This window comes from Odontomachus brunneus, unplaced genomic scaffold (genome assembly GCF_010583005.1).
Source record: "Odontomachus brunneus isolate Ranch 3 - 2012 unplaced genomic scaffold, Obru_v1 Obru_scaffold_004, whole genome shotgun sequence".
Taxonomy (NCBI): domain Eukaryota; kingdom Metazoa; phylum Arthropoda; class Insecta; order Hymenoptera; family Formicidae; genus Odontomachus; species Odontomachus brunneus.
This window is the reverse complement of record NW_022639454.1, coordinates 43,515-56,429: the sequence shown is the minus strand read 5'-3', so window position 1 is coordinate 56,429 and position 12,915 is coordinate 43,515. Positions and strand designations below refer to the sequence as shown.

The following is a 12,915-nucleotide window of genomic DNA, read 5'->3' as shown; positions in this document are numbered from 1 at the left end:
TTAATGCTTAAAAATTTTCATGGAAACTTACACAATTTACATGTAAAGAAGAACATATATGAGCAAACTGAAAGTTCACGTGAAATATTTCACGTTTTGAGAATTCACCTTTCACGGTTAACGTACGTCTCATTAAATTTACTCATATTATATTATTATATTACTCTGATAACAAAATGTCAGCAATATGCCGACAAATTGCTGGCAAAATCAATCATAAGATTGCAGCAAATTTGCAGCATGTATACTACCATTATGCTGGCATTATATCGGTAAAGCATGCCAAAATTATTTGCGGGCAGAGTGTTGCAAAAACCGAACAAGACGTGTCGAGCAACGTGTGACGACAAATTTGCAGCAAACAGCGAGCAAGACGTGCCGAGCAAGGCGTGATGGCAAATTTACGGCAAAAATCGAACAAGATGTGCCGGCTATGAACAGGCCAAATTCTACCCGAGTAGAATTTGCACCTTATGAGAATCTAGTCATTATATAATAAAGTTGTATCCAATAGACACATACACATAGTTAGCTAGTGTAACTAGACAGTGATGAACCAATAATGTAACGCTTTTGCGAATAGCTATATGCAATATATTAACTAATAATAAGATCAAAGAAACAACATAATTATGGTAAAAAACCAAACTAGTTGCTAGGCAATATCACTTTTCCTAATGAGGACATAAGTTACCTAATAGTTAGACAAAAATATAACTAGTGATGTAGTTTATTTTCTGCATATCTCATCATCAGTAGATAGACTATCCTAGTTAAAATTTTTAGTTCTATGAAATGCTATTTGTGTCTTTTAGAGATGACACCAGTGGCTTTTATTATTGAACTCTTCCTAATCATGTAGAACGTAAGTATCTCAGTGTATATTCTCTTGGAAAAAATTCCTTACTCACATTAGATTTGAACTCGAGATCTTTGGTTCTTCAAGTCTGTCGTCCTATATGTTACTCCACTTCAACTTCACTAATAAACGTGTTTCGTATGGCCCTCATATGTTGCATGAGATTTGGCACGACTTGCTCGGCTTTTGTGATCAGTTCGCCGTCATATGTTGCTCGGCACGTCTTGTTCGATTTTTGCCGCAAATTTACCGTCACGCGTTGCTCGGCACATCTTGTTCGCTATTTGCTGCAAATTTGTTATCACATATTGCTCGGCACGATTTGCTCAGTTTATGCTATCAATATGCCGTCATACTACTAATGATAGCTTGTCCGGTTTTTGTCAGCAGTTTGCTATCACACTTGCTAACAGGTCGTGTCGCAATATTGCACACATTTTGCCGACATTATTTGATATAGCAAATCGTGCTGCAATTTTGTCGTTATTCTGTTGATAAAACTTGCAGCACGCTTTGCCGAAATTTGCTTTTGGCACGTTTGGCTATCAGGGTTATATTCCCAATAAGCAAATTGAGCGCAAATTGCGCGCAGATTGGCAGCAAATTTGATCAAAAACCCACAGCAAAACCATAGCCATCTGTATCTACATTAGGCTACGGTTTTGGCGACAGATTTTGCTGTTGGGCAATTGGTGCCAAATTTGCAGCAAAAACCACGCAAAGCCTGCAGCGCAGCAAGATCTGCGCGGTTTCTGCCGCCAATTTGCCGTCAAATCGCTACAAGCTCTGCGCGGTTTTTGCTGCAAATCTGCAGCAATTTTCCGACAACAAGCTCTGCCGCATTGGCGGCAATTTGGCAGCAAGATTTGATATAACAGATCCTGCATCAAATTTGTTATCTATTTGCCATCAAAAGTTGATAGCAACCTCTGCTCGAAATATGGTACTAAGAATCATTGATAATTACTTATTTTCAGTATTAAAAATACTGGATAATAAGTAATTATCAATGATTTTTAGTATGATATTTCTATAAAGGTGAGTTATAACTATAAATTTAAGTTGTATAATGCTTATTAATGTGTTATATATTACATTGTGTATACTGTAATTACATTTTAATTTTAATAATCTATATTACATAAATATTGCTTTCCACATTTTCATTGTTCACTTTTCATGTGAAATAATTTACAGTAAAAAGATTAAAAATGAAAATGAAGTTCACGTGAAAGATTCATGATCGCTACCCAGATAGCTAAACCTGCGCAAACAGATTTCAAGTAGAGCTTGCTATTAACTTTTGATGGCAAATAGATAACAAATTTGGTGCAGGATCTGTTATATCAAATCTTGCTGCCAAATTGTCGCCAGATATGCGGCAGAGTTTGTTGTCGGATAATTGCTGCAGATTTGCAGCAAAAATCGTGCAGAGTTTGTAGCGATTTAATGGCAGATGGCGGCAGAAACCGCGCAGACCTTGCTGCGTTGCAAGCTTTGCGCGGTTTTTGCTGCAAATTTGGCACCAATTGCCCGACAGCAAGATCTGTCGCCAAAACCGTAGCCTAATGTAGACACAGATGGCTATGATTTTGCTGTGGGTTTTTGATCAAATTTGCTGCTAATCTGCGCGCAGTCTGCGCTCAATTTGCTTATTGGCCAATTATAGTCGATTATTGTAATAATCACGCATATTTTAGACCAAGCCTTACACCTATTGTAGATAGCCTTTTTTTTTTTTTAATTAAATCTGAAAGTCTCTGCTACGAGCTGCCACCGTACACGTCGAGTAATCGAGGTAGTTGCTCTCTTCTTTTTAGCGGGGTCTACAATAGAAGTTGTAAGTCGTAGAAATTGACCAATCGCGATCGAATATGAGAAGAATAATCGATCGCAAATAGTCAATTTCTAAGACTTACGACTCTACGATTTCTATGCACGATTTCCCGGTTTTAGCTGCACTGCATTTTAAAACTTGAAAAAGTAGAGACTTCCCCAATAGCACAGATGTTCAGAAGACATCCAGAGTACGTTCTGGCGACGTTTCTACGTCCTCAGGACATCTCTGGGACGTCCCCAGGAGATTTTGTGCTGTATGGATTCAAACTACTTCAGATATATCAAATTATCAAATATATTAAATTATTGATCAGATATATCAGATATATCAAATTCATAACATTATTGTTGTTTATAGACAAAATACATTGAGTTAAGTGTCAAGTGAGAAAAATAATGATTATTCAAATTCAACCTTATATTTTGGTTAAAAAAGTTTTTACACTGATAATTAATTTTTCTTTTTTATTTAGCGAATCTGTATTTATGTTAATATAATATTACACACAATAATTAAATCTTATATTTAATAACATATATGAAAACTAGGGCACAATCTATAAAATATCTTTTGACTCATTTTCTTTTTTCTTTCAAAATTTCTTTTTTCAAAGTTATAGCTTGTTGAAGTTTGCTTGTAATACAGGAATAATTATTCAATTTTTGTATGTAGTATATTATTGAATACAAAATATATGCAATAATGTGTACGTCGCAGAGTTTCCTTCGTCATGGTATGTGCGCTTACACTAATCGGCACTTGTTATGACGTTACGCTGCGTTACAAAGTCTTACGTGGAACTGATGAGGAGCGCAGTGATAGTAACACAGTAACGTTATCAACGCTCAAACCAGATAGGAAAGTCGATCGTGAAGTTACCATTTCAAAATTATGGACTGTGAAGACTCACAATGGTTCCTTGGGTAATTTAATACATATCTTTTTTTCGCTACATTTTTTCACGATGTTAATGAAAAATATAAATAACATAAATGAAGTACACACAGTTGCGTGTTTTATACATTATTTTTCGCTTTGCACGAATACGATAATGCGTTGTAATTAATTTATACATGAACATACAAGTCGTGCAATAAAGTCGTCTAGTAATTCTTTGCAGATGTTCGCAATTCGGATACTACGCCGAAACCTTGGTCGGAAGCGTTGTTGTCCTTCAGTCTACTCGTGAATATATCCAAACTCTGCAGTCTGGATGTTGGCACGGATACTTTAGCGCCGATACATGGCCTGAGATTTTATTCGATGCTCTGGGTGATCTTGGCACATACGTGCTTGATAACCAACGAAATCTCAGGTATATATACATAACATAGAAGACAATCGGCTCATGATTTCATCGCGATATATGTTCTTTTAGAAAACAAGACGTTCCGGAACATGGTGGAGGAAGACTTTTTCTATCAGACCATCGGTAACAGTATATATTCTGTGGACACATTCTTCTTTATCAGGTATACGCAGGGCAAATTATTTTGAATTACTTAGTCAGTGTACTGGATGAAAGAGAATTATGGATTTGGAAATATCCTAAAAACAGAAATCACTCGTGATAAAAATATCAAAGAGAACGGCCAAATAACTCAATATTTTCTTTGTTAATTTAGTATATATTATAGAAAAAAAATATATAACAGTACAAATATAGATGATCAGTATAAAAATACAATGGATCTCCGTTTTAGTGGATGCTTGGTGACGTTTCTCTATTATCGCACGATTGCGAATAAAAGGATACGAGAGAAAAGGATGACGAAGGGCTGTCATGGTCAGGTCCTGCAGTTCTTTGGGATGATGTTCTATAGATACTTTCGCCTGACCCCGATTTACCTGCTGGTGATCGGTCTAGTCCAGGTGTTGATGAAATGGTATCACGATCATTCCATGATCGAATTACCTACGGCGCTGGATTACGAGGCCTGCGAGAAATTCTGGTGGCGGAATGCCCTGTACATAAATACTTATTTCAGTACAGTGGAACGAGTAAGCGCGACTCAGTATGATTTGAAACGTCAATTAATTTGTCTCAGCGATTACCTAAAAGATACATTTCGTATTGATTATTCATTATCTTTCATAATAAATGAGGAACAGTCTGTCGATACATTTATTACAATTGGAAGCGATATTCTTAGAAGCATCGCGATCCGAAATATCTCAAATATTCTAAATATCAAATATTTTTTAAATAAAAGTTAATCTTTGTTTTCCGAACGGGTAAACAAACGGGAATTTGAATTTAACTTAATCACAGTGGAATTCGCGAAAGTAAAAGATATAGATCACGGTTACTCACATTACGCCTTAATTTCTAATGAATACATCTTCAAAAATCGACTCGCTCGCTTTTCACAGTGCATTTCCTGGAGTTGGTACTTGGCGAATGACACGCAGTTTTACACCGTGGGCACGATCATCCTGATAATCGGGGCAAAGTAAGTTAGCCGGTCGGACATAAAGGTGGGCAGCAAAAATGCGAGCGTCGATTACCCAACCGATTTTTCTCCGCAGCTTTCTACCGGCGGCCGCACTCATCGTCGCTTTCTTTTTGATCGCCTCTTGGGTCACGACGGCGATAATTACTTTGCACACTGGACACGTACCAAGGTGAGCGTATGTTGCACACAGACCGTAACGCGCTCATGTGCATGCCACATCTATGTCTTTAAACCTGTATTATTACGCGCGTCCGAAGGACGCGTCAGATACGAGAGAAGCTGTATAAAACAAACGTATCTTCAGCATCCAGGAGCCGTTTGCACATTATGAGAGCCTTTACGACAAGCCGTGGGCGAGAATAGGACCGTATCTTATAGGAATGGTCACTGGATGGTATCTCTTCAAGATCAACTGCCAGGCAAATATAAAGAAAGTAAGTGAGTCTTGCGTAATCTCGCGCACTTTATGACAATTCACGACGTATTGAATTAGAACGCTGCAAATAATCCATTGTGTCCTTCTCAGACCCGTTTTAAGTGATGCAAAGGTATTGAATAACGTACCCGAGCAGCACAAAGCATTGAGCCAATGTTGAATCTACAGCGACTAACCGTTGGCCAACTAATATGTGCTGCTAGGGGTACGGATAATTTATTTAAACGACTAATATATCCGATGCAGGCGCATACGTAAGGCGTCACTTTGTTATTCGCGATACATAATCGACATAATCGCGTTGTGAGATGATTGATTCGTGGTCTTTGCGATTGTAGGTTGTCGTTGTGCTTGGTTGGTCTCTTTGCTTGATTATCATGACGAGTATAGTATATGGGTTGCACGAAACTACCTTTGGACCGGCATTGTCCGTGTTATACACAACGCTGTCGAATTCCGCCTGGGCGATATGCTTAGCATGGATCTTGATCGCCTGCCTTACCGGTCACGGTGGTGAGTGTTACGTTTGAATGCACAAAAGTTTTGTACTTATTAGTTCAAATACGCAAGTAAGTGGTCCGTGTCACGGGTCGCGCAAATGCAAAAATGTATTACAAAAGTCGGGACTTTCTCAGGTGTGGTGAATTGTATACTCTCCTGGAAGTATGTGTATCCAATCTCCAGATTGACGTATTGCGCCTACCTGGTGCATCCCATGCTCATAAGAATTATAATACTACAGGGTGAACGTTCGTGGCATCTCTCACGCAGTTTCTTGGTATTCCTTCGCATACTTTTTCGTTTTTTATTTATAAATATATAACTCGGAAACTTGTTTAGCTTGGATGTGCCAACAGTCAATTATTCATTATCGATTTGTACACGAGCATTGCCTGTGGATACCGCTGGACTCCGACTCGCACCAGCCGTATTGATAGATGCATTTTTTTTAATTCCCTCAGAATATTCCGAGCAATATCTTCGCGCGTTTATTTAAAAAGATAGACAGTGTTAGATATATTCTGTTAATAATTATACTCTTCCGCACACCTTGAAGTAAATTCTGCACAAAAGAAAAGTCGAATTTAAGTAAGTTTAAGTTAAATAAAATATTCACTCAAGGAGAAGAGAAAGAGTCGTTAAACTAAAAAGTCGTAAAACTAAATTCGATAGAAATTAAAATATGAGTAGCGATTTACATTTGGAGAGTATAGCTCATATCGGTTGTATTTTAGGCGACGCTATATTTTGGAAATGTGATGATGTCATACGCCGTTTCACTGTTCCTCAGTCTGTTATTTGAGGCACCGGTGGTATCCCTGTTGAGAATACTTCATCCTTTGAGAGAGTGGAAGCAACTGTAATTCAATTTTTGCTCCTCATTACCGATATAAAGAGAAATAAGAAGTCAAGGGTTACGGATATGCTGCAAAAATTATATTCCATTTTTTTATATTGACAAAATATATGTGTATATATATATATATATATATATATATATATATCTACTTGTATTTTTTTATATGTCACAACTCTAAGTAACCAATCTACACCGCTAAACAGAAATATTATAAATAATCGTAAATTGTCTTTTCCTTCTCGACGATTCCCGTTTCTGTGCAAAAATAACGGTATAACGAAGAGAATGAATATAAAATGTCATCTTTATCTTAAGTAAAACCTATCCCTTTTGAAAAGAAAGTTCCGAGAGAGAGAAACATATTGTTGTACCTGCTCTTTGGGACATTCGATATTTATCGTTATTCCCGATACTGATGCCTGAGGAGAACGGGCGTTCCTTGAGTTTATGTTTACGGAGTATTGACAACGAGTTGTTTATGCGGAGTTGACGACGAGTCGTGGTCGCGAACGGATGTGCGATGGTTACATATTTAGTTTGTTAAATCGAGAAGAATTACTGTAAATAGTAAAGCTTGTTCTTTTGAAAGCGAGTTTATTCATTTCTCCCGTACACGAGCGTGAGTGCAACAATATATTATCCGTTGATACAAAGGGTATAATATTGATCATAATATTGATCATAAATACAGATTCGCTAAATAAAAAAGAAAAATTAATTATCAGTGTAAAAACTTTTTTAACCAAAATATAAGGTTGAATTTGAATAATCATTATTTTTCTCACTTGACACTTAACTCAATGTATTTTGTCTATAAACAACAATAATGTTATGAATTTGATGAAGTGAAACTTATGTAAATTATAATTAAATTTATTATATATATATATATATATATATATATATATATATATATATATCTCAGTGATATAATTTCTCACCTAACCGCACGATTTTTCCTACAATTCTATCACAGCTTACGTTGCGTGCGAATTGTAATGTCTTTAGTATTCTACACATAAGATGTAATACCAATTTCCGTGCTCTTTTATATATATATATATATATATATATATATATATATATATATACATATATATATAGGAATACGGAAACTGGTATTACATCTTATGTGTAGAATACTAAAAACATTACAAGTCGCACGCAATGTAAGCTGTGATAGAATTGTAGAAAAAATTGTGCGGTTAGGTGAGAAATTATATCACTGAGATATAGCTTATATAAGGATTATATATTAATAGAACAACATTTCGATATATACACAATCTCGCGCTACTTATTGCGGAGGCGATACCGAGTTCTATTCATTCAGTATTTATGAGGACTCTGTTAACAATTATTTCTTCGTGACGCAGCATCCTCTACTACGTTTTTTCCGTCGCTTTTACGAGGCCTCCGCGGCATTGCGAGGAACGACGAGCGTGCGCGAATCATCGGCGTAAGATTCTCGTAAGAGAAGAAAAACGTTTCAGCATGACCGAACAACCAATGATAGTTCTGTCAAAAGATTGGCATAGAGGAGATGGAGACCTCCTCTAATAGTATGAAATTTTACAGTGAAACTTCTGAACTCCGTCGTTAATCTGGCACGAACTCACGCGAAACGATGTTGAAAGTTTTGCAATTCATTATCCTAAACGGCACAGCTCGCACCGCATCCTGTTGCAGGTAGTTCGGCGCGCGCGCGTGATTTCGACCGATTCGTGTACTTTCATTATAAATCAACAAGAAGCGCGCACGGCAGATAAGTCGTTTCGGTATAATTGGCAAACACCGCAGCGCGGTGAATTGTCGAAGCGACGCGAACAAGCAATTATTTTTCGGCCAAGAATAATGCCACTAAGCAGAATATTACGTCATGATGTCGGCTCAACTTATTCATATAACGGAGTGTTTTCGCTTCTCCGCTGTTATGTGCGATCGGCCGCTCGCACGCAGGCGTTTAACCGAAGCAGCGCCTTTTGTATCTGTCAAGTTTTTCTCTCAAGCGGCATGCAATATAGATACTCGAACGCGTTCCTTGGGGCGAAGTAAGAAAAGCCATTTCTCCTACATAAGACCGGAATTACAGTTGTGCAATGCACTTACGTTCGAGCGCGACGGCGATGACGTTCAGTTTTACATACACGCGGAATCGTCTGATATCGGAATTTTGTATTCCTGCAAAATTAATCACTTTCAATCGCGAGAGCTTCATATGAGTTCGCTGTTTACAGTAATCTTTTTTTTTTTTAAATTCGACGGGTGAAACGTAAGACATACCGCTTCTTTCCGCCTCTACCTAGAATAGAATTCGAGCCGAGTCCTTCAGAATCCTAATAAATATTCTTCACTCCTGTATTGTAATCAACTTCTCACAAGAATGTGAGAATCTCCATGACAGAATCTTCGATGAATTTGGTCGTGGAGATTCGTCTGGCAGAAATTTGTACGCTCAGCGGCAAGTTCTCATCGTGCTTACTTCTGTGTGTGTATCTCTCTCCTTTTCTCGTGTAAAATTCCATTAGCCCGAGAGCGGGATTGTATGCGCAGATGATTGAACATGTTAAAAAAAAAATTAAAAAACTATAGAACAGGAAAAAGAGAATCTCGACTAGCATTAGACGTGCGCGAGTACACGTATCGACGGATTCACGTTACCGCCGTCGGTCTAAAGGTTTTCAGTTTTCACTCCATACGCCGCCCCACCATCCTTCATTATGGTACCGCGAGACATTTCAAAACCATCGGTCGGGCTACAACCCACTACGGTACGATACAGTTGATCCGTAGTCATCCAGCGGGAGAGAAGGATTCGACGGAAGTCGTTCTCGCGAACATTCTCTGATATTCTCTTCCTTACTCTCTCTTCCTCTTTTTCTCTTCCTCTCTCTTTCTCTCTTTTACTCTCATTCTCTCTTTCTCCTTCTTTCTTTTCCCAAGAGCAGATGCAACAATACGAACATCTTGAAGAGACTATGAGCTTGGAAGAGCCGCGTTATGAAGAAGATTTTTTGACGACTGTTTCGGAAATTCATACGCAAAGTTTCACGTAATAATCTCGTCGAGTCGGGAGAAACGAGATTCAATCGTTTGAGTGATAAAACTCTCAGATATCAAGTGCAAATGGGGATCACGCAACGCTTTTGACAATGTCACGGGATTCTTGACAGAGAATCGATACTCCATTCACTCGAGGATCACTCAAGAAATACCACCGATGACTGCAGCCGCGAAGATCGACAGCTAGCCAGAGGAAAAATCGCGATCAACCCCAATGATCCGTGAAGACTTTTAATGATGTGGATCCACGAGCAGTGACTAGTCTCCCTCGTTACTCGCTGGTATTTGGTGTGGGTGCAAGTAGTAAGTCTTTTCTGTGAACATTTATGAGATGAAGATGCGAGGCGCAATGCAATTGCCGTTCGTCGCTTTGCTTGTGCTCACCGCGACCCACGCCGCATCGACTGATATTCCGAAAGGTGCTTTGGAAGAGTCGATTCTTCGTGTCAGAAGTCTGCCGGCGACCAACAATCTCATCGAGAAGAATTGGACCAGTCTGTCGGACACGCTGGACATTTTCAGTGCGCGTAATTTAGTAAGAAATTGGGCCGAGGGTAAGCATGCCGTTGGTGCGCAATGTGGCAAGGACATCACGACGTACGTCGAGGCTCTGAAGAATCAGGAACTGTGGGCTCTAAAAAGTGAGTGGTCCTATAATAATTAAAATAAATTATTAGATTTGGTTTCCGGGTTTGAGCTGCGTAGATTCATCTTTGTTTGATTCCGATGTTTCGCGAACATTTTAGTCCGTTTCATCAGGGAGGAACGATCCGATGCTCTCGCTGATGAAGCGGATTGAAATGTTCGCGAAACGTCGGAATCAAACAAAGATGAATCCACGCGGCTCAAACCTGGAAACCAAATCTAATATACATGAACACCGCGAAAGCCTAAAAAATCAAATTAAATTATTATCGTAAATTGACATATTTTTATACTGAATTTCATTAAGCTTCGCTCTCGAGTGTTCCGAGTTGTACCAGTAAAGACATTTTCACAAAGCTTGCTGACACGAGTACGGCCATAGTTGGTCTTTTCTACTGCGGCACACGAGCGTCCAGGATCTTTGTGCGCGCAGCACGCGTAATGTGTCGCGCCCATAGACGACCAGTTTTATTATGTTACAATGTGTAACGTATTCATATATTATACTGTTACGTTCCACAAATTGCACAAGTTCTCGCTCAGTTTTTACTTTAGAAAATGTAAATCAGTAAATGAAAGGAAGGTCGTGACTGAACAAAGAATCGCTCCAATTAAATGCAGCTACGTAGAACATTTTTAAATCAGGCAACTTGTACGTTACTCTTACGAAATAGGAATAACTTAATGGGGAGGTTTACTGTGACTCATGTTATGACAACGGACCATTGTACTTATAATTTCATATAATCAATACGATCAACGTGCACCGATTGTGCAACCATAATGTTTCTCTTCTTGCGTAATAAGTATATCGCGGCCGGACTTGACTTTACATAATCAATTACGCTTGCCGTTGCGCATTGATATCTGATTTTTAAACCGTGATTAGATCACGGCTTCCCGCGCCTCCTTCTTCTTCTTCTTCTTCGTATCGAACAACTTCGTACGCGCCATATATGTAACTTCCTATGCACTTTCTCCCCGATGCAGCTTTCTACATTACATTGAGCCACATGTAATCGTGCTAAATCATTCAGTGAGATGCGAGTTACTTCCGAACGATCCTTTAACGATTACGTCTTTAACGATTGCTAAGGATGTTCCAAAACTGAGGATCCATTGGAACCACTCGTCGTGATTTCAACGACGAACTCTTCGACAAAATTAAAATTGACTTGTTAACCTTAAGAGACCAAATTGCCTTTTTAGACCAGAAAAGGCAATAAGATATTCGGGAATTTATTTAAAGAAAATTATTGAACAAATACATTTGAGTTTTAATAAAAAAATAAGAGATAAATAATAAAATAATTTATAAACGTAAATTATATAAATCAGAAAGGCACGTAAGAGCTCGGTGCACCCTCGGCAAATGGCAATAGGTGCTCTGTGTGACGTCATTTTTATACAAAAAATAAAAATAAATTGTTTAAATGCAAATATATTATATTCAATTAATAAATTCAATAAATAAAAAATTCATATAAACATATTTATTTTTGATAATTTTCTTGAAATAAATTCCCATTGAATGTTTGGTTTGAAAAAGTAACTTGCTCCCTTAATGATAATTTTGACTGCTTGGATGATTCCTGTATTAAAAAGTCATCACGACCTGTGCCGTGACTTTCCTCAAGCAAAGATCGTCTCCGAACCTGACGAGATATTTATCGTTAAAATTAGCATCGAAAATTCGAGGACAACTTCGCAGCTGCTTAGCAACTTAGCAACGGAAATCGCAGTCGCGTCGCGGAGAAGCAGTAGAAGCAGGTCGTTCGAGGACCAAACTAAACGCATATGTGTTACGAACAGCGTCTGCTTTCCGGTTCCCCATAGCTTGCCTACTTTCGTCGGCGGCAGGTTTCACTTTTAGCGACACAAAGACTCATTATCGGACGTTAAAGCCGAGACCTCGCGAGAAACCGTCACGTCCTTCTCTCGCCTTCGAGGCTTCACTTTCCTCGGTCAATACCACTTTTCACACGTCCGCTAAGTGAATGCATTGTGTAGCGTGCACGCGCGTTTCTCGATGAAACGTGCTCATCTCGTAAACAGGAACACTTCCAAATCGATTACTATCATTTTATCTCTTCTACTTGAGCTCAATCCGCTCGATAAGAGATATTTCGTGAACGATTTTTATCTGTCTTTTTCTCTGTATATCCAGCGCGAAGGACACATTTAGTTATGTATTTCTAAAGAGAGAGAGAGAGGGGGAGGAGGGAGAGGAGAGAGAGAGAGAGAGAGAGAGAGAGA

General features: G+C 38.5%; 2 protein-coding genes and 2 long non-coding RNA genes across 12 annotated transcripts in view; 2 read left to right on the top strand and 2 right to left on the bottom strand.

Moving 5' to 3' along the window:
* The window catches only part of LOC116845841 (nose resistant to fluoxetine protein 6-like), a 13,341-nt gene extending 5,893 nt beyond the window's left edge, over nucleotides 1-7,448 (top strand). The window contains exons 1-11 of one of the 3 annotated variants that reach the window (XM_032818997.1): nucleotides 804-865; nucleotides 3,417-3,622; nucleotides 3,820-4,014; nucleotides 4,078-4,171; nucleotides 4,403-4,700; nucleotides 5,073-5,152; nucleotides 5,229-5,324; nucleotides 5,460-5,589; nucleotides 5,930-6,104; nucleotides 6,227-6,369; nucleotides 6,827-7,448. In XM_032818997.1, coding sequence (XP_032674888.1) covers nucleotides 3,430-3,622; nucleotides 3,820-4,014; nucleotides 4,078-4,171; nucleotides 4,403-4,700; nucleotides 5,073-5,152; nucleotides 5,229-5,324; nucleotides 5,460-5,589; nucleotides 5,930-6,104; nucleotides 6,227-6,369; nucleotides 6,827-6,955 — 1,533 coding nt within the window. In that variant the 5' untranslated portion in view covers nucleotides 804-865; nucleotides 3,417-3,429 and the 3' untranslated portion in view covers nucleotides 6,956-7,448. Of the gene's footprint in view, nucleotides 1-803; nucleotides 866-2,615; nucleotides 2,658-3,416; nucleotides 3,623-3,819; nucleotides 4,015-4,077; nucleotides 4,172-4,402; nucleotides 4,701-5,072; nucleotides 5,153-5,228; nucleotides 5,325-5,459; nucleotides 5,590-5,929; nucleotides 6,105-6,226; nucleotides 6,370-6,826 lie in introns of those variants that run through there. The other 2 variants (XM_032819007.1, XM_032819017.1) reach the window with 2 other exon arrangements.
* LOC116845866 lies at nucleotides 4,514-5,331 on the bottom strand. The gene is made up of 3 exons (XR_004378355.1): nucleotides 5,208-5,331; nucleotides 5,014-5,135; nucleotides 4,514-4,664 (listed from the first exon to the last, which is right to left on the bottom strand). It is a non-coding gene; the product is annotated as an uncharacterized LOC116845866 (long non-coding RNA).
* Nucleotides 7,449-10,182: 2,734 nt separating the features above from the next.
* The window catches only part of LOC116845855, a 13,820-nt gene continuing 11,087 nt past the window's right edge, over nucleotides 10,183-12,915 (bottom strand). For 2 of the 6 annotated variants that reach the window (XR_004378347.1, XR_004378346.1), the window contains exons 2-3: nucleotides 10,399-10,665; nucleotides 10,183-10,328 (exon numbers count right to left, since the gene is read on the bottom strand). This is a non-coding gene — a long non-coding RNA (uncharacterized LOC116845855). Of the gene's footprint in view, nucleotides 10,329-10,398; nucleotides 10,666-12,469; nucleotides 12,720-12,915 lie in introns of those variants that run through there. The other 4 variants (XR_004378348.1, XR_004378353.1, XR_004378354.1 and 1 more) reach the window with 3 other exon arrangements.
* The window catches only part of LOC116845831 (O-acyltransferase like protein), a 16,840-nt gene continuing 14,240 nt past the window's right edge, over nucleotides 10,316-12,915 (top strand). For both annotated transcript variants that reach the window (XM_032818975.1, XM_032818986.1), the window contains exon 1: nucleotides 10,316-10,655. In XM_032818975.1, coding sequence (XP_032674866.1) covers nucleotides 10,346-10,655 — 310 coding nt within the window. In that variant the 5' untranslated portion in view covers nucleotides 10,316-10,345. The remainder of the gene's footprint in view (nucleotides 10,656-12,915) is intronic.